This window comes from Cyrtonyx montezumae, unplaced genomic scaffold (genome assembly GCF_038088225.1).
Source record: "Cyrtonyx montezumae isolate F1298 unplaced genomic scaffold, pur_monq_1.0 scaffold_8, whole genome shotgun sequence".
In the NCBI taxonomy this organism is placed as follows: domain Eukaryota; kingdom Metazoa; phylum Chordata; class Aves; order Galliformes; family Odontophoridae; genus Cyrtonyx; species Cyrtonyx montezumae.
This window is the reverse complement of record NW_027072089.1, coordinates 68,973,405-68,992,441: the sequence shown is the minus strand read 5'-3', so window position 1 is coordinate 68,992,441 and position 19,037 is coordinate 68,973,405. Positions and strand designations below refer to the sequence as shown.

The 19,037-nt window shown below is 34.1% G+C and overlaps 1 protein-coding gene across 1 annotated transcript in view; it reads left to right on the top strand.

Annotated features, from left to right (window-relative positions):
- Positions 1–19,037, top strand: part of DNAH5 (dynein axonemal heavy chain 5) — a 115,529-nt gene that overhangs the window by 7,469 nt on the left and 89,023 nt on the right. The window contains exons 4-16 of the mRNA XM_065753260.1: positions 1,714–1,868; positions 3,491–3,712; positions 4,272–4,409; positions 5,915–6,091; positions 6,491–6,604; positions 7,805–7,912; positions 8,620–8,742; positions 10,439–10,654; positions 12,113–12,220; positions 12,867–12,952; positions 13,682–14,003; positions 16,489–16,695; positions 17,806–17,977. Of these exons, the coding sequence (XP_065609332.1) occupies positions 1,714–1,868; positions 3,491–3,712; positions 4,272–4,409; positions 5,915–6,091; positions 6,491–6,604; positions 7,805–7,912; positions 8,620–8,742; positions 10,439–10,654; positions 12,113–12,220; positions 12,867–12,952; positions 13,682–14,003; positions 16,489–16,695; positions 17,806–17,977 (2,148 nt within the window). The remainder of the gene's footprint in view (positions 1–1,713; positions 1,869–3,490; positions 3,713–4,271; positions 4,410–5,914; positions 6,092–6,490; positions 6,605–7,804; positions 7,913–8,619; positions 8,743–10,438; positions 10,655–12,112; positions 12,221–12,866; positions 12,953–13,681; positions 14,004–16,488; positions 16,696–17,805; positions 17,978–19,037) is intronic.

The window sequence follows — 19,037 nt, the reverse complement described above, 5'->3', positions numbered from 1 at the left end:
AGGTGTAAATGAAAAATGACTCCATAAGGATACAGTAAAGGTCACAGTTCCTGCTCTGCCTTTATGTGTATCAGTCATCAGCATTACATCCAGCTTGCTGAATAAGGACTTAATGGATAGTCCCTCAGCTTCTCCAGCACTGGTGGTGACCCATTTACATTTACATTGCTGCAGGAAAAGAGTTTGGATATGTAACTCTGCCCATTCCTTGTTATTAGAAAGAAGGGTAATTCTGGCTTCACAATAACCAAAAGCAGAGTAATCTGGATGAACAGATGTCTCTCAGTGCTGGTCTTTGCTACAACCAGTTCTGCTTCAATTTGTCACATCTTTGGAAACAGCTATGAATGAAAGTCATCTCTGGGAAAGCCAGCTGTACTTCTGAGGAATTGAGAAAGTTGTCTCTTCCAGGGTGTGAAATATCATTTTTTAATTTAGAGATGTCTCTTTGAATATATGGAAGCATTCTGATGGCTGGTGTTCCCAGAATATCTGTGATGGCCTGAGAGACATATCTCAGATCACATTTTTGCAATGTTTTGAATGTGACTTTTAATTTGCAGCTCAACAGCTTCTAACACACTTTTCCGTAACACCATATCTCTTCTGAAGATATCACAGAATATCTGCTGTATCTCTATCATGGGGGTATCCTGAAAATGGGTGACTGTTGATGGTCTGGCCTCTGAAAATAGTGAAGTGTGAGGATTGTGAAAGTTTGTGTTAACTAACAAATTAATAAAAATCTCCGAGTCAAGACTGTTTAGGTGGTGTATTTGTGAGGTAAACAAAAAGCTTCTTCAGAAGAGAAAGAGGGAGATTATGTGAACAAAAGGGAGAGGACATATCTGTGAGCACGTCCAAAATGGGAATCTCTGGGATCAGATTGTATAACTGAACAAGAAAAGAGAAGTGGCACTGTTACATTTTGCCTTGGTTGGATGTTGTCTTTTAATTATAGATGCCAACAACTATTTTTTAAAATCTTTTTTTTATTACAGTGGTTCTCTGAAAAATAAGTGTGTGCATGCACATGTGAATTTTTCTCTGAGGCAAAGCTGGAAACCAATAGCAGAAAAATAACTTGGTCAAAACTGGAACAATTTAAGATAAGACACTGCTGCTTCATGGTGGCTCTTTACAAATGTTACCAATAGGATAGACCTGTGAGCACGATACTCATTTTTTGGGGAAAAAGAAAGGGCAGGAAAGCCTTTTGTAGCTCCCTCATTTTTATGTTTCTCCCAAGAATTTTCTGTGGCACAGCATTCCTTGTTTCCAGAAATACTCTACTTCTCCTTTTCTGTATTAGACTTAGGTCTGCATTTTCTTAAGGAAAGACTGTTGATAACAGCTCTATTGAGGTAAACTACATTTGCTGATTTTTTTTTTTTAATCAATAGAGCATTATCTGCAACTACACAATGGAGAGGAACTGCCACGCAAGAGCACCTTGACCCTGAACCTTTTTTTATAATGAGTAGAAAACAAATAAATGAATAGAAAGAAGAAAAGGCTTTTGATATGAAAGTGGCAAAATGAGATGAAATAATTCTAATGGTGCTCTGAGGACTCTAGGTGCTGTGTACCTTCCTTGGGAAATTGTATGTGGTGAAGTGCTAAGGGGCAGGGACTCATAGATACACAGTTTAGGAAGTTTGTCTTTGAATAAATAATGTGTTTATAAAATATTTATTTTGTTTCAACCTACAGAGCATTTTAGCTTTCCAGGAATTAACTCTCACTTGATGAAGAGGAGACCTAAAGTATTTGTCACAGAGGGGAAGGAAGTTGCTTTAACTGGTGTATGTGTTTTCTTCATTAGATCTAGTCTTCTGAAAGCCATCACAGTTGAGAATATCTATCAGGTGAGAGTTAGTGTCTACTGTTCTTTGTGTGTAATCTTGTTGAAAATTATTTTTCATGTTGGGGTATTATCAGCACGTAACTTGACAGCCTTTTACATGGTGAAATGAGCAAAAGAACAGTTTGGCTAGATGAAATGCAGGGTAAAATGGAGGTGAATTGAAAAACTGGCGCTGTCCAGTGGCAGCAACTTGAAGTATATTATTGTGAAGAAATGGTGGTACAAAAATTTATGATCATCCAAGATGACAAAAAGTCAACACCTAAGTATCAAGCTTTTAAGCAGTGATAGCTTCTACATTAAACAAACAAAAATGCTTTTATTTTTATGTTTGTATATACGAGTAATACACAAGCAGCTTTATTCTGGTGAAATACTCATTAAATCTGTGTCAGACCAGTGTGAATAAAGCTGAATCAAGTGCAGTATGAGTTATTCTAGCATTAGGGAGTACAGTATAAAATATAAAGAATCCTATACTTGTAGAAGAGCTAATTGGAATACTAAAATAAGAATGATGTGCTAAATGAAAATTTAATGTTGTACAGAACTTTTGTATGCTTCAAAATGGAGACTTTCAAGTACAGCTGCTAAGCCAGCAAATTTGAACTTCCTCCATCTCACTTAGGAAAATCTTTTTATGTTATTTTTACCCAAGAAGGCAAGGACTATAAGAGCAAAGGGTGGATGATTTGGCTATCATCACCAGGTTTTTATTTGATGTCTCTATATATATGTGTTTAAATTTTTATACTTCACTTATTTTTTTTTTTGTGATTTTAAAGGATCTGACTTGTGTTTTTATTCAATCATATTCTTTCTAACATTTAAAGATTTTTGCTTTAATAATGCTTCCAAGCTGATAATTGTGCCTGAATGATTTCCTCAGCAGAGTTTTTCACTATTAATTATATAGCCCTTAATGTTAATAAATAATGCCTTTAAATTAGGAAAGACAAGTTGAAGAGTAAAAATGATGTCTGAAGAAACATCTAATATGTGACATTTTAATACACTTTGGTGTTAAATTACATTGCTGAAAAATTCCTGTTATACCTTCTAATAAAGTTAAAATTGTTGGCAGATTAATGTAGTTTATCTTAGAAATCTTCCGTCTTCTTCAGAATGTCTAGAAAGCAAATATTTTGTGAATTGATCTCTCTCCAACTGGATAGAGGTATCCTTCCTTAAACAAAACCTTTGGGCAACTGGAAATCAGAGCAATTGTAGTCATAGTTCTTTTGATATCTGGATCTGTAATATATCTGTTATATATTTCTAAATATATGCAGATGTATACGTATGAATATATTGCTCAAAAATATAACTTGGGAAGCTTTATATAAAGCAGACTGGAATCTTTTTGCTTCTTCATATAAACTGAGCTTTATAAACAGAGGTCTCTTATAAAATTTTATTTCAGTAGTTTCTTCAGTTTTTATGACCAGCTGTGGCCCTCTTCAAATCTCACAGAACACACTAGGAAGAATTCTTGTTACTACATGAAACAGGAAATTGCTTATGCATGTAATTTTTAGATGCTTAAGTAATAGGACTGAAAAAAATGACCGTTCTGACAAAATGTTATTTTCCATTTTAATATTTATTTTATGACTTCTACAGGAAGTAAATTTTAATATGATGGATGTAGGTCGAGATGGCTTACTAAAAAGTGTTGAGCAGCTGGTATCAGAAATCTTCATTCCAGCCTTACGAATTACAGACTATGGCTGGGTTGGACTTGGTGAACATCAACAAAATGACAATATTAAGAAAGAGTTTCTCACTTCCCTTGAATCATTTGTTCGTGTGCTCTCAGGAACTCAGCAAAGTCTGCTGGAGAAGGTAATACATTCAAGCAGCAACTAAGGAACAAGCTAGCTGTGAAATGTCTTGGTCTGGAGTTATTGAATTTATTGTTTTTGTAGAATAGTTGTAAAAACTGCTCTTGTTAAGCTGAAGAAAAAAAAAATGTTCCTAAATTGCTTGTTGTCATCAATAACTTGATATGCATGGATCTGTGGCTTTAGCATCTGTGAAAATTTATGGCTTTAACAATTCCACATCTGCTTCTGTTTTTTTTTTTTTTCATTCTGATGCCAGTTCTTTCGAGCTGTTCACTTCTTTAGTGGTGTTTCTTATACCAAGAACAATTAACATAAAACAAACAGTTACTTCAACTGTTAAGTCTCTGTGAAGGAAACTACAAGGAAGCACAACTGCTGGGTTGGTGAGTTGTTCATATTCTGGCATCCAGTTCTAGGCTCAAAACAGTTTTGTTTGCTTTAACTTGAAGAGGGAATATGAAGTGAGATACCCCAAGTAAGAAAACCTGTCTCTATGTAAAGGTCGTGGGTTGTCAGAAATATTTTAGCATTTTGGAGTTCTTTAACTTGTGTTGTAGATCAATCTGAAGAAATGTGAAACTTTTGATCTGAAAAATCTGAAAGGACCTGCAGATTATCTGATGGTTGCTAACAGCACAGAAGGCCTGGAGAGAATAGAAGTCTGCATGAAAGGGTGGACCAAACAAATTCAACAGGTAACATGCTGGAGAGAAGTGAAATATGACAACATTTGCATATTAGCAGATGTTGAAGTTAATCCTGTTGGCACATAGCTAGCTACCTTTCTATAAAGATAAATGTGATTGTTCCTTATATTTTAGGTTATTGTTGATGTGTTTTGTGTGCTTTCATTTCTAAATTACATTATTACAATGAGCTTTTACAAGTGCAGTTTTATTTGGAGGCTTAGTTCCCTGTTATTGCTAAAAGAAAGTGAAACCACCCAAATATCTAGAATTTATAAGCTGAATCTGGTGGGGAGATTGTATCACAGTGAACTGCACTTCTACCAGAAGATTTACTCTTACTTCTTTTAACTACTCATTTATCGCCAAATAGAAAAAAAAATTGTTAAAGCATTTGCTATCATTAACTTAGCAAAGCAAGAAAAATTGTTAGTCTGATGAACCTAGATGTTACTGAGGGATTTTAGTTATGTGCTTTATTTTTTTTAAGAATAGATGAGTGTTTAGATACTTTCCTTCTTAGAATTATGAATTTAATGCAAGATTTGAGACTTTTATATTTACTTACAACTGGAGAAATAAGAGAGACTTCTTTTGAACTTACATGCTTTTTGTTCTTTACTGTGTGAGAAATTGAAAGTATAACTTTTGATTGGACAGAAGTAATTTTTTTATATATATAAAATCCTGGATGTTTTCTGCTTTTTTTTTCTTTTGGAAAGGAAAGCGTTTACTACAGTGAGAGATATGAACAATCAGATCCTTATGTATATTTAAGCTTATAATAACTTATTAATATAGACTTTCCTGCGTTGTCCTGTTTTCCAAGGGACTTGAATTTGCATTTCCTCTTATGAGCATGGCTCCATCCTTTATAAACAAATTATTGTAAGAACCACTATTATTGAGTCAAACTAAGGTCCCTTTTAAACCAGTGCCATTTCTCTGGCAATGGGAAGAAGTTGATGCTAGAGAAGAGTAGAAAAGCAGAACATGATAGCAGTACCTGCTAGATAATGTTCACAGTAATTATGTTCCTTCCTATTCATACTTCAACATTTACTGTAATTTCCATTTGTCCATAATGCATTAGAGAAAATATTCTGTCTGTGATTATATTACGTTTACTGAGGTATCTCTCTACTTTGTAATATACTCTTGGAACAAAGGGACTACTAGAAAGATTCAGCTTAGCCAAGAAATTGAAGTAGAAAACTATTTTTGATTCCTAGTGGATTTAATTGACAAAACTATATTATGAAAACAGCTTTGCAGATTATTTGCAGAGAATTTTTGTAACAGCATTCTTGAGATACTTCAAATTAAAACTCAAAACTCAAACCAGAAGAAGGCCAGACAAAATTAAAGGACTGAGTATTTTAGCCATTGATGGTAGCTAGGCTAGGTAATTTATCACAGGAGTTAGTACTGGAAATTAAATTATGAATTAAACCACACTATCCATACAGGTAAAAGTATTAGTATCAATCACTAATATTATTGTATGATGAAAGATTCTTGCAGAAAATGACCAATTGAGAAGGGAAGCTGACAATCTTGGACCACGAGCAGAGCTTGATTACTGGAAAAAAAGACTGTCTAAATTCAACTATCTTATGGACCAGCTAAAGAGCCCAGATGTGAAAGCAGTGCTTGGAGTACTCACTGCTGCTAAATCCAAGCTGCTGAAGGTTTCTATTTTGAATTATGACAGATGTAAAGACTAGAAATTTTCTGAATAACCTACTTCATTTTGGTAACGCATGTAATATTGCTGGTGGATAAAACACTGAACAATCTTTGACTTTTGTTTTCCTCTGCCTTCCATATACCCCACTTTAAAGTTTTTAAAGTTTAAGTTTAAAGTTTGTTTAAACTTTTAATTTAATTTAACTTAATTTAAAGTTTAAGTCTAGTTTAATTTCTTGGGAATGACAGGGAACCCTCTTTGTCTAAAGTACAAGATCTGTGCTTTCAAATTAATTTAAAAGTTAATGACAAAAAAGGATGATCTCAAAATTGCATGGTAAAAATAGTATTTCTGCAATGTGTTATGTAAAATTATTGTTCATCAAACTTTCTATTCTTAGAATTGGAGAGTGTTGGACATTCGCATCACAGATGCAGTAAATGAAGCTAAAGATAATGTGAGATATCTCTATTCTCTGGAAAAATATTGTGACCCATTATACAACACTGACCCTGTAAGCAAAACATTAAAAATCTTAACATTAATCTCTGGAGACAAGTGAAATGAATGTAGTTTGTCATTTGGAGAATCAGTCTGGAAATTGCATAGTTAGATAGCAGTTTAGTTATGCATATTCAGTTTGAGATTGTTCAGATATGCTGTAAGTTGCCTAATGAGGTTTCAGTCTAATAATGAAACTGAATTTTGTGCTATGGGTGGAAGTAAAATAGTTCAGGGAAAAAAAAAACACAACAAAACACTTAGTAGAAGATGAAGGTTGTGCTTTTCTCTTTGTGTTGGTGGGTGGGACATGCTTAGGCTAACATTTATAGGGCATTTTACAGCTTGTTGGTTTAGGAAATATAAATATGGTTAGATAAATATTAAAGTACAAATATAAATAACCTTCCTATGCCATAGAAACAGGATAATCCAAGTATAATGTAATAAATACAGAGAAATATATGGAGAAAGGGTTGTCGTGATTGTTTTAACTGCTATAGTAAGTGGCAAGTGGTTGTTTTTATTAAAATTACATAACTGACTGTGGATATCTTGATAGTCAGAGAAATATAATGGAAAGATCTGAAGATTCAAACCTTTGACTGCCCATCTACCTATCTCTCTGTACTTTTTCCTGAAGTGAAATTGTCTCTAAACTTGGTGTGACTCGCAATGCAGACTGTTTATTTCCCATTGTGGCACAGTGATAAAACTGTTTTGCACTGGTGATTCTGAGTCCAATATTTGAGTCTCACTAATGAAATATTGATGTGTTGAAGATACAGAACAAAGCTGAAGTGGACATGCTTGCTACTGGGACTGAGCAGGGCCTGTTGAATTTTACCCGCTCCACACTGCAGATTTTGTTATAAATACCAATACTGCAAGAAAATTGTTCAGTCTTTGAGATACCATGAGGTTTAATACAATGTTCATTACATTGAAAGAGGCTCTTGTCACTATCATATATATCTCACTGACTTCTCACTGAGTTCTTCCAGCCAAGCCTGTGTCAAAATTTTTTTCCCAAAAGTGGACTTGTAGAGGTGGTGAAGGTAGGACAAGATTCACTGTAGGAGAGTCCCAGGAAAGAGTCAGAGACATTAGAAATGATGTACTTATAATTCTTCTGGATTCTCTAAACATGTTGAGCTAATGTATGGTAACAGAAATATTTTGCTAAGTTCAGATCCTATGTGTTTCTTTGTAGATGTTCATGGTGGATGCTATTCCAGGGCTTATAAATGCAATTAAAACGATTCAGAGTGTCTCGTTGTATTACAATACTTCTGAAAAGATCTCCTCGTTGTTTGTGAAGGTATGTGTGGAAAGCATCATACAAGTTTATGTTCTTGGTTGAGTGAGAGAGAGAATACAAAGGGAAAAATTAATTAAAGAGGTACGTGTTGGTTAGTATAATGCTATTTTTTGAATGCAAAGAGAAATGGAAATAGTGATAAACCTTCTTTGAAGTTGGGACTTATTTTACTAGGAATAATTTGAAATTATCTTGTGCTTCTTGAAAATCCGGCTAATCTGAACCTTGACACGAGTGGATTTGAGGAACTTTTTTATTAGAATGATTTTTCCTACAACAAACTATGCTTTGCAGAAGTGCTTATTACAACATTATCTTTAGACCCCCACCTTTAGACTGCTTGAAGAAAGAACTAGAGTTGAAGGACATCTTGTTCTTTTATTATCATGGTCTGATAGAGTGTTGATTTCCCTTTTCTTTTGGAAGTGCTAAAATATTAGGAATTTTACTCTTCAGTGTGATTATAATGTTGATACAAGGTATTCAGGTTTGTAATGAATGTAGCTAGTCAACAAAACTGTGGTACTGTCATAGTGCAATAATCTACAGGCTGCAAGGAAGGCAGCTGGTCTGTGATGCTGGTGTTTGGTATTGCTAATTTGCAGGTCTTAGGCCAAATGGAGTCAGAGATATGGAATAAGAGTGAAAGAAGGGTAAGAAGTGCTTTGTGGTGAAGTGATTTTTCACAAGGTTAAAACTGCTTTTAGGTCACCGCTCAGATGATCACAGCATGTAAATCTTATATCACAAACAATGATACTGCCACCATCTGGAATCAACCTCAAGACATCGTTATGGAAAAAATTTATGCGGCCATTCAGCTGAAAGAGGTAGGTAGAAAGGGCATGAGAAGAACAGAATATAAAGTGAGATTTAAGTGAGCATGATTACCGAAACAGTTAATTTTATACCAGGAAGGAATGTTATCATGAAGGAAAATGAAGCAACTGAAAAGTATCCCTTCATGCTAGAGCTGATGTAGAACTTCATCTAGTGTCTGATCATCTTTTGGAAACAGGATTTCCATACTTAAGCTAACTCAACTATGCTTCTTAAATTATATTTACTTGTTTAATTATGTTTGAGTTTCTCTAAAAAGCTTATTCTCATGTATGTGTGATAGAAATGAAAATAGCTTCACTGAACTGAGTATATTCTGAAGACAAATGTACAGGCTATATCTTTAGAAAGGACAGTGTAACGAACTGAGAAGAATTTGGCTATTCACATTGGGAATTGGGACTGGTTGGGAATATAGGCTACATTTTTTTTAAATGCAATTCCATTGTCATTTGGGGATTTTTTTTTTTACCCTTTAGAATTTAGATAATTCAGGTTTCAAGGGTCCTCAGCCATTTTCTAATCTGATCTCTTAACTGAAAGCCAAGGTAGAAGCAAGTGTGAGTTCAAATGTGGTTGTCCGTGGCTTTCTCCAGCCTTGCCTTAGAAATTCTCCAAGGCTGGAGACTGCATAGCTTTTCTGGGCAATATCTTCCATTACTTGACTCTCTTTAGAGTGAAGAATATTCTCCTAACCAACTAGTCAGAACACCTTTTCTGTTTCAGTTTGTGTACTGTCTCTTGGCAACTCACTGTACTCTGCTGTAGAGACTAGCTTTGTTTTCTATAACCTAGGTATCAGAAGGCTCACAGTATGCTTTCCCAGTTACTACTTTTCATTTCTTTATATAGCATGCATTTATAAGTACAAGTACGCCTTCTGAAGCAACAAATCTTTCATAGTTATTGAACAAGTTAATGAAAATATTATTTCCTGCCATCAGAACAAACTATAAACTTATATATTTCTATAAAAATGGGTTAGTCATCTGCAGCATTAAAATATGTTGAAGGATTAGTTTTTGATAATTACCAAGTTCTAAAGCTTTTATAAAATCAATATAGGAAACTTTGAGCCTTTTCTATTATTAACTGCCAGTTATGATTATTGATACATATATGTGATAGAAAATAATGAAGCTTGTATTTTATGAACTACTCATGAAAGGACCATTTCCAGCAAGTTTGTTGCCTGTCTAATTTGACTTTGAGAATAATTTAATTTAAACAAGTTCAGAGTTAAGTTTGTGCCCAGCTAACAAAGTAGAATGGAAAATTTAAGTTGTAGTGGAGCAGCATTTTGGCTTCAGAAGGGACTTATTCTGAAAAGTGAAGTTAGAAACACAATTACTTAATAAAACTGCTCAATACACAATCATTATTTGCAGTCTCTGAAAACTGGAATCTGGGTTGTCATGTTAGATGATCAGTAGACCCATTTTTCATGCCCTGCTTTAAAAGGAAGGGAAGAAAATATGCTGACTAAGGATGGAATGTACAAATTTATCTATGTGCAGTTTATTCATTTGATGAAACGTGTGACATACTCTTGCATGATTTTTTATTCATCAAAATTCTACTTATTACTGGATAAGAGGGGATCATATCTGTCTGCATAAATTTTATTCTACCTGATAGGAATGTTTGTTGCATGCTTGAAATTTTTCTTTGAACTTCTTTTTTTAGGAGTATCAAAATTGCTTTCACGACATGAAAAAGAAACTGGAGCAAAATCCAGCTGAAAGACAGTTTGACTTTAGTGAGGTGTATATCTTTGGAAAATTTGAAACCTTTAATCGACGTCTGTTAAAGATAATAGATGTTTTCAATACTATGAAAACCTACTCAGTTCTGCAAGAGTCTAAGATAGAAGGTTTGGAAGAAATGATCACAAAATATGAGGTACAGAGTAACTTTTGGATATCCTGTCAGTTTGACATGAAATTGAAGCAATTTCATTGAAAGGAAGCAAAATCACTGGGAAATAGTTAATATTGTAATTTGTTGTCACTGGGATATGACAAAGGGCGGGTGGCCATGTGAAGGAGCTGTGTTAAAATTGAAGATGATTGAAAAATCAATGAAATAGGAGTAATTTATAGGAAGAATAATGAATGGATGCCATAGTTTTGTGTTATGGTCAGGCAAAAAAGTGAGATGTGCAACATTTTTCTCTTTAACAGTGTTTTGCCAGCTATGAAAGCGTACTGTGACCACTCCATTTCTGGTCCATTGCTCATGGGGCACCTGGTTAGTGCATGCCACAGAGAGTAGTTCCATTATTCTGATAGCTGTTATTTGCAGTCAGATTTTCTTTGCAGCTTAAAGTGCAGTTTCAGTGATGCATAACTGCAAACAAATTTTGATTTCTTAAAATAAGTCATTCTTAGCAAAGAGAAAAAATATCAACTTTGATTCTTAGATTTACTCAAGTTCATTAAAGAAATAACTGCATTCCAACAAAGCAAATTATTACATTTACATAAAATCTGTACTCATTTAGTTCACTACAAATAGCTTTGCATTTTGTGGAAGAAACAAGGTGTTAAGTTACAGATCTTTAGAGTGAGGGAGGGGAAGAAATGACGTAGTTTGTTTGCTCTGGAAAGTTTTCCAAGTTTAGGCTTTTTCTTTCTTAATAGTTACTCATCTTATTACTATTTTTTTCTTTCCTGGGATATTTCTTCACAGCAGTGTAATTAAGTTGAAGCTCAATTGGCTTATAGTAAAGTGGTATTAGAAGTCTGCTGTCCTGAACATGTGTCGAACTTTTTAGTTGTACGGTAGTAAATTGCTAGCAACCTGAACGATGATTCATCATCAGAAATCTTTAACTGTGTGTACAGCTCACAGGAGATGTTGATTAAGATGTACGTTCATTATGGACGGCTATATGAAGGAAGGAATAATAAGACCTGGGCTGGTAGCATGCTGCATCTTATTGTGATTTTTGATTAGTCCATTTTCCTATTAAATCAGTTAAAGACATGGGAAGTACTGCTAGGAAAATGAACTAAGATAATTTTTAAATAAAGCTAATGCATGGGAAAATGATTAATGGGTAGCAATGGGTAACATGTCTTTTACAAAATGCAAGTCTGAATATTCTGCTAATTCTAATTGACGTAAAGCTAATGTAAATAAAAAAAACCCTGAAATTTGCATGGCTATTGCACTAACTTGTTTTCTGCAAATATGTCATTTGTATGTTTTGCTTATATTGCTCAGCAAATAGTGATAACTAATGACAAAGTTAAAATGTGAGTGTGCACAACTCATTGTGCGAAACATTTTGATTTGTTAAGTTTTTGCTTGGACAGTTTCATGGTGATAATTTTGTTCTTCTGTAAAACTATTTAGAGTATTGTTGACATCATGAAGAAAAAGGATTACAATTTCTTGGATCAGCGGAAGGCTGATTTTGACCAAGACTATGACAAGTTTTGCAAAGAGATAAATGATCTACATGTAAGTTTTATCAATCATATAAGAATTGAGTGTACTGATAATTTCTGACAACAAAAGTACCTCTGAGTTACCACCAAAAAAATGATAGGAATCTCAAGTTTTCTATTCTAAAACTGAGAAGTGAATCTAATGTGACTTCACATTAAAACGTACACTTGTTATCTGCCATTTAAACTATGGAAAAGGCAAGGATTTCTTATCATTCTGTTTGAAAGTAGCAGTGGAAGACTCATGTAGAAATGCTTGATTTTGTTGGTTGAATGGGAGGTATACAGCATAAAAGGCTTAGATAATTAACTTTCCCTTTGTTCAGATATCACAAAATGATTGAAGGAATGTGCAGGGCTGTAAGTGCAATTTAAACACTTGACTGGTTTTGGTTGTGGAAGAATTAAGTCAGCATTCTTTTAGGGTCGCAGTATGTTGGAATCTTTGAAAGTTCAAAAGCTTTCTCTAGTTGCGTAGCTACAGAGGGAACAGCGTAAGTAAATGCCCTGAAAGTTGGCTGTATTTTGTTTGAAATGGATGGGAAAGAGGGAAAATTGATACTTACTGAGGTAATTCTCAAGTAAACTTTGTTAAAATATGATACATTCTAAATGCTATGTACCTTATGTCTACTGAAGAATTATTTGCTTTCCTTCAGGATCAGTTAAAGACTTTTATGGACAGCGTCTTTGAAAATATTCGGAACACTGAAAGAGCACTGTGTATGTTGAAGAAATTTGAAAGGTACCATGTCCTGTTTAGCTTGTTGTAGTTTTCCCAGAAAATGGAAATGGTGCTTTGAGAATGGTGAGAAAGCAGGAAATTGAACAGGTATCTCCTTAAATACAAATAAAAATAGACTTAATCTCCTCTCCATCAGCCGCTTAGCTCTGGTAAGGGATGTCTTCTCAGCTATGTAGATAAATAAAAAAAACCATATTTTTATGTAACAGAAAATGTAAAATATGAATGGACTAGTGTATATATGGGAAAACTTTGTACTGTCTGTTAGCACATTTGCCTTAATTTTCTTCTTGAACAATAAATGAATTTGTTGTTAGAATGCTTATACTAGGAAATGAAATTTATCTTGATAAATTCAGATTGTTTCAAAGCAGCCTCTGTTTTTCTTGCACTCTTTTTTTTTTTTTTTTTTTTACAATATTCTGCTTATTAGAATAGACAGCTAGTGGCAGATTGGTTACAGTTTGTACGTAATTTTAGTTCAGTGTTTGAAAACAGTGGCAAAACGGAAAATGTGTAGGCTTACTTGGGAACTTCTATCATCTGGCCTATCTTAGTTGCTTGGAATCAGGTTGTGGCAGTATTTGTTCAAGCTTTAGTGGGAAGTCTACTCTTAAAGTAGTTATTTTAGAAGGAATGCAAGGGTTTCTGAGGAAAAGTTCCAACAATACATAAGATGAACTTCAGAATTTTTCAACAATTTTTTCTAATCATTTTTTTTCTAATCAGATTGCAAATCCCCAATCTTGGTATTGATGAAAAGTATCAGAAAATCCTTCAGAACTATGGGTATGATTTAGAAGGAGTCTGTAAACTCTACACTAAGCAGAAGCAGGATCCTCCCTTGGCTCGTAATCTACCTCCAATAGCTGGTAAGATCTTGTGGGCACGCCACCTGTTCCATATGATCCAGCAGCCCATGGATTCTTTCCAGCAGCACCCAACTGTTCTGCAAACACCGGATGGCAAGCGGATAATCCGCAACTACAACAAAGTAGCAAGAGTTCTTATGGAGTTTGAGGTGATCTATCACAGGGGATGGCTTCAGCAGGTAAAACAGATAATCTTGATTATAATATTTCTGTTAAAAAATATGATAGGTTTTTGTTGGTGGTTGATCAGTACAGTCTAGCTTTGCAGACCAGACTGGGTTCTTATTGTGCTAGGCATCACTGAAACACTGGGTTGCAGCAGTGTGAAGGAATCTCTGTTTAATAGTCAAGTATTTTCAGCTGGTCTGGATAATATAATTCTTATGTTTTAAAGTGATAATCTACATGTGCCCTCATTGTAGGCATGCACGTAAGAAGCATTCAGTCTCAACTAATAGAGCATCTTGTAGAATTCATTAAGATAGGAAGTGCACAAATGTATTTTGTTCCAGATTGCCTCCTATTGACCATCTGTTAAAGCAGAACGTTGTAGTATAATATCTTCAGAAAACATGGTTTACGTTAACATCTAATCTCGTTTGACCAATTTTGATTTTTTTTTGTTTTTGTTTTTTGTATGTAGATCCTCTGACTGCCTTCATATTATCAGGTAGCTTCTTCAGGCACTACTTTCTTGGTTTGAAATTTCTGCAGGTTTCTACTGTCCTATAGGAGCATTTTCCACTACCAGTTTCTCTGTTGCCCTGGAAAAGGTCACATTTGTAGAATAATTGGCCTCAGACTCTCAATTCTCAAAAGAAAGGAATCAAAATCTTAAGATAACTCTGTTGATGGTTTTGGTTCAGTTGTCAGTGCAGTTACTTCTTGTTCTTGGAGCTCAATTCCACCTTTTGTAAAATATGAAAAATTCTGAGGCTGATAAATATCAGTATTCTCAAAACTAGTCTTAGACAAGATCTGAGACCAGAGCCTTCTGCTGTCCTTTGTCCAGTCTAAAACCAGTCCATGAGACTTCTCCTGAAGTAGTCTCTTGTTGAGGCATCGAAGGGCAGACTGGTGTAGACATAAATGTCGGAGAACACAAGGTGGAGCTCATGCTCCACTCCTGAACAAAAGGACGTGGGAGAGTGTCCTGTGCAGAATACAAATGCAACAGAAATAGGGCTGTGGTTACTAATTTTTATTGTTCTATTCAGTGGAAATAGTTAAGTTTAGTGGCTTTTTCTTTTTTTTTCCCTTCCCTTTAATCTGTTTTTTTTTTCCTGAATACCAACCACTTTGTTCTCTTCTTTTAACTGTGTAAGTTTTAAAGCCATATTTTTCATACTGTATATAATTCAACTTGGACATATTAAAATAATAGAAAGTGTGAAATTTACTACAGTACTATGACAATGTAAGATTCTTACATTTAATATACCCCTGATTTCTGTTAACAATGTGTAACATCTTAGAAAAGAGAACTGCCTGAAAAAAAACCCAACAACCCACAAACCATAAATGGGAAAGAAAGAAAGCAAAAGTAAGATTAATGAGTTTCTGAAGCCCAAATAAGAGTAAGTGGTGAACATTTTGAGAAAAAGTCAGTTGCTATTTAAGGTAGCTGTACAGAGTGACTGACTGTTAGTGGACAGAGCATGACAACTTTGTTTACAACACTTGGTCTTAACCTGAAAATTGTATAAAATGTCATTATAATATGTGAAACTGTTGAAGCAAGCAGTATTGTCCACCATACTTTAGTCATTGGAAAAGGTTGCAAAATTTCGGGGAATTACATAGGGAAGGGAGAAGTACATGGAAAAAATAAATGGATTCTGAAACTGTTACTTAAAAGCAATATCTAAAAATAAAGTGATGCATGACACTTGAGAAGTGAATGATGAACTGAAGTGATGTCAGCAAAAGGACAACTGGAAAAGAGGAATGGCAAGAAGATGTGACTGATGTCAGACAAATTTTCCATGAGTGACCTTCTTAAGAATCTTCTCCCTTCTAGTCACTTGGAGAACAAATGATATTGTTATATTCAATGAGGGAGTTAAAACAATAGTGTCCTAAACTAGGCTTCCATTTTAAGAATAAAATAATTATAATAAATACAAATTTTAATCTTTTTTTTTGGTCACAAATTGCCCGGAAAGTTTAGGTTAATTAGGGATTATAAAGCTGTTAAGATTGTAGTATGATGTAACTGTTAGTGGAAAACAAGTTAAAGAAGAAACTAGGAATCAGTTACAAAAGAAGTCTAAGGAAATCATCCAAGTCTAAATTCAGTTAGTCAAGGAGGTGTGCAGATTTCAGAATGTGCATTAAGTTTTAAGAGAATGAGACTTCAGCAAACTGAAGTAAGAATTTCTATGGTTTTGCATTTAATGTTTACTTGTGGAATGGGGGTTAAGATATCCAATATCCCAACAGAAAAATGTCTGATGAATAACAGTTAATTTCATTGTTAGGTTTTGGGATGCCTACAGATTTGTATCAGTAAAATTTTATTTTTGATTCACCATATCACTCTTTTTTTCTCAGCAATACCTGATTTTTATTATCAGTTTGTACTGAAATGATATTTACCTCTAAATCAAAGTATTTTGTTGTATTGGCTTATCTCATCAGGAGTGATTACTTTGTTTCCTGCAGGTTGAATTAACTGAAACAAGACTTCAGGCAACTCTCTTGGTAAAATCTCCAGAAACAGGAGAATTACTTGTGAATTTTGACCCTCAAATATTAACTTTAATTAGAGAAACAGATTGTATGATTCACATGTGCCTTGATATCCCACCATTTGCAAGTGCTCTTCAACAGAAGAAAGTCTGGTATAAGAATATTGTCTGCAGTTTGCAGGTGGGTTCATTTTAGTTGTTCAGTGTATTTATGGCGTATGTTAAAATAGCTTGGCCACATGTAGGAGAGATAAAAATGAAGATCAATATTAAGACAATATTGGCAAGTTTTCTTTTTTTTTTTTTCTCTTTTTATTGTTATCTTAAGACACTTTTAAAGTGAATTTCCAGGCTTTGCATCTTCTGTGAAGTTGCTTCAAAGTTGCACAGGTTTAGAAAAGTACTGCAGAATTTGAGAAAGAGATGAAGATGGGGAGGGAAAGAAACTTCGGGAGGAGCTAGCCTCACTCCGTTGCTAGCTTTCTAAATGGCAATTAGTCTATCTCTCATCCAACAATACACTTCGTTTTAAGAGGATAGTTAATGGATGGTATGCTTTCAAAAATTGCAAAAGATCCAGCAGACATCATATAAAAACATTGTTTCCGCATCAGCGTTAGAAATACATGGCTGTAGAAGAGATTAAAACAGAGAAGCTACAGCTTCCTCTTCTCTTATTTTATAATTCCTTTGAGTCATATATTCTCCCTGTGAACATACAAATTTCTAGATGAGTGAAGACAAAGATTCAAAGATAAAGCATTTCTGGAAAAATATAGCTTCAAAGGGCTACTTGATGCTGAAATGAGATTAAATTGTCATGTTATATCGTAAAACTATTATTAAGGGCATTTTCTTGCAAAATGTGAAAATAGATCAGTGGGTTAAAGATGCATTTAAGACCTAACACCATATTGAAGCTCTCTTAAGACTTCTCTAATAAAACTGCTGAGAAGTTAACTTGGATGATTTTTTTTGTTCTTGTTTTTTTTTTTTTTTTTCTTTTCTCCTGGAGCATCCAGTTCTGTAATTTGCAAGAAAAAAAGTATAAAATAATATAAAAAAAATCCTTTTTATATCAGAAAAGGTGAATTTCCTTGTGAATTAATAATTACACTATTGTGAAATGCAGCAAACCTTGATTTTTTTTGCCAAAAATAATGAAATAAATCCAAAGAATCATTATTTCTCACTGATTTCAGTAATGTGGAGTAATTGTCTTAATTTAATTCATAATGAATACATGTATATGAAAAGGCAGTCTGTATTAAATTCTTTAATTCTATTTCAGACTATGCTAGCAGAGTATACAAGAATTAAGCTAAAAATACAACACCCTGTTGAACGATTGATGATCCCTTGGTTAGCAAAGATAGATGATGCTATCCAGCCAGGTCTGATGTTACTGACTTGGACATCATTGAACATTGAAAAATATATTAATACAATTTTTAGGAAGCTAGGTGAGTCACTTGTCTCTTTCAATTACTTCTGCTTGTTTGTTTCTTTACAAATGTAAATTTCATTATTAAGCCTTCTGTCCTTTGTATGCTTTGTCCTTAAAGAAATTAGAATTTCTGTTTTCTTTAATGTCTACATTAAAGAAATTAGAATATTCAGCTGTGTCCATTACTTTATGTAAACTCTGCTTCTAAAAAAGTCTTTATTTTTCTATTTTGTTTTCTGACATCTTTCTGAAATTTTTACTAATTTAAATGAGATGGCACTAGTTTTTAACCAAGCATAACTTTTCCTATTACACTTGCTTTTTTTTCAAGTCAGTTTCTTTAATACTGATGCACATCTTTTTGGGCCATAGCTTAAGAAAACAGATGAGCTTTTATTCTATTCAAAAGATTGCACTGATATATATTGTTTCTGAATCTGCTAAATTCCTTTTGCTTAATCTCTATTATTATATCAAACATAGATTGTTTTTTAAAATGATGGAAGTTATAGTGGAAATTTTCTTTATTTGAAATGGCATATTAAAATGCATTTTGGATGCTAGCCTGACATTATACTCAATTTAATTTTGAATAACAAAAATGGCTTGAGTCTGGAAGAGGCACCTTGCTGCTATTTCAATTTCAGCATTGAAAGTGAATTGATATAAAACTGAAAATTCTAGTTATTGCTGTCTCTTAACTATTATTTGGTTTAAAACATTTTTTGAAGGATGGTCATTTTATTTGTCAAAAATTTCTCCTGCTAGAGGGTTCTCCAAGTGGTAACTCATTCACACTATACGTGAGCATTGTGTCCAGTTCTGAGCTCCCTGGTACAAAATAGACTGGGATCTCCTGTAGAGCAAAGGGCGATGAAGATGATAAAAGGGCCTGGAGCACCTCTCTTATGAGGAACAGCTGAGCAACCTGGATCTGTTCAGCCTTGAGAAAAGATGACTCAGAGGGGATCTGATTCATGTCTATAAATATCTAAGGAGCAGGAGGCAAAGGGACAAGGCCAGACTCTTTTCAGCAGTGGGTGGCAATAGGACAAGGGGAAATGGCCACAAACTGA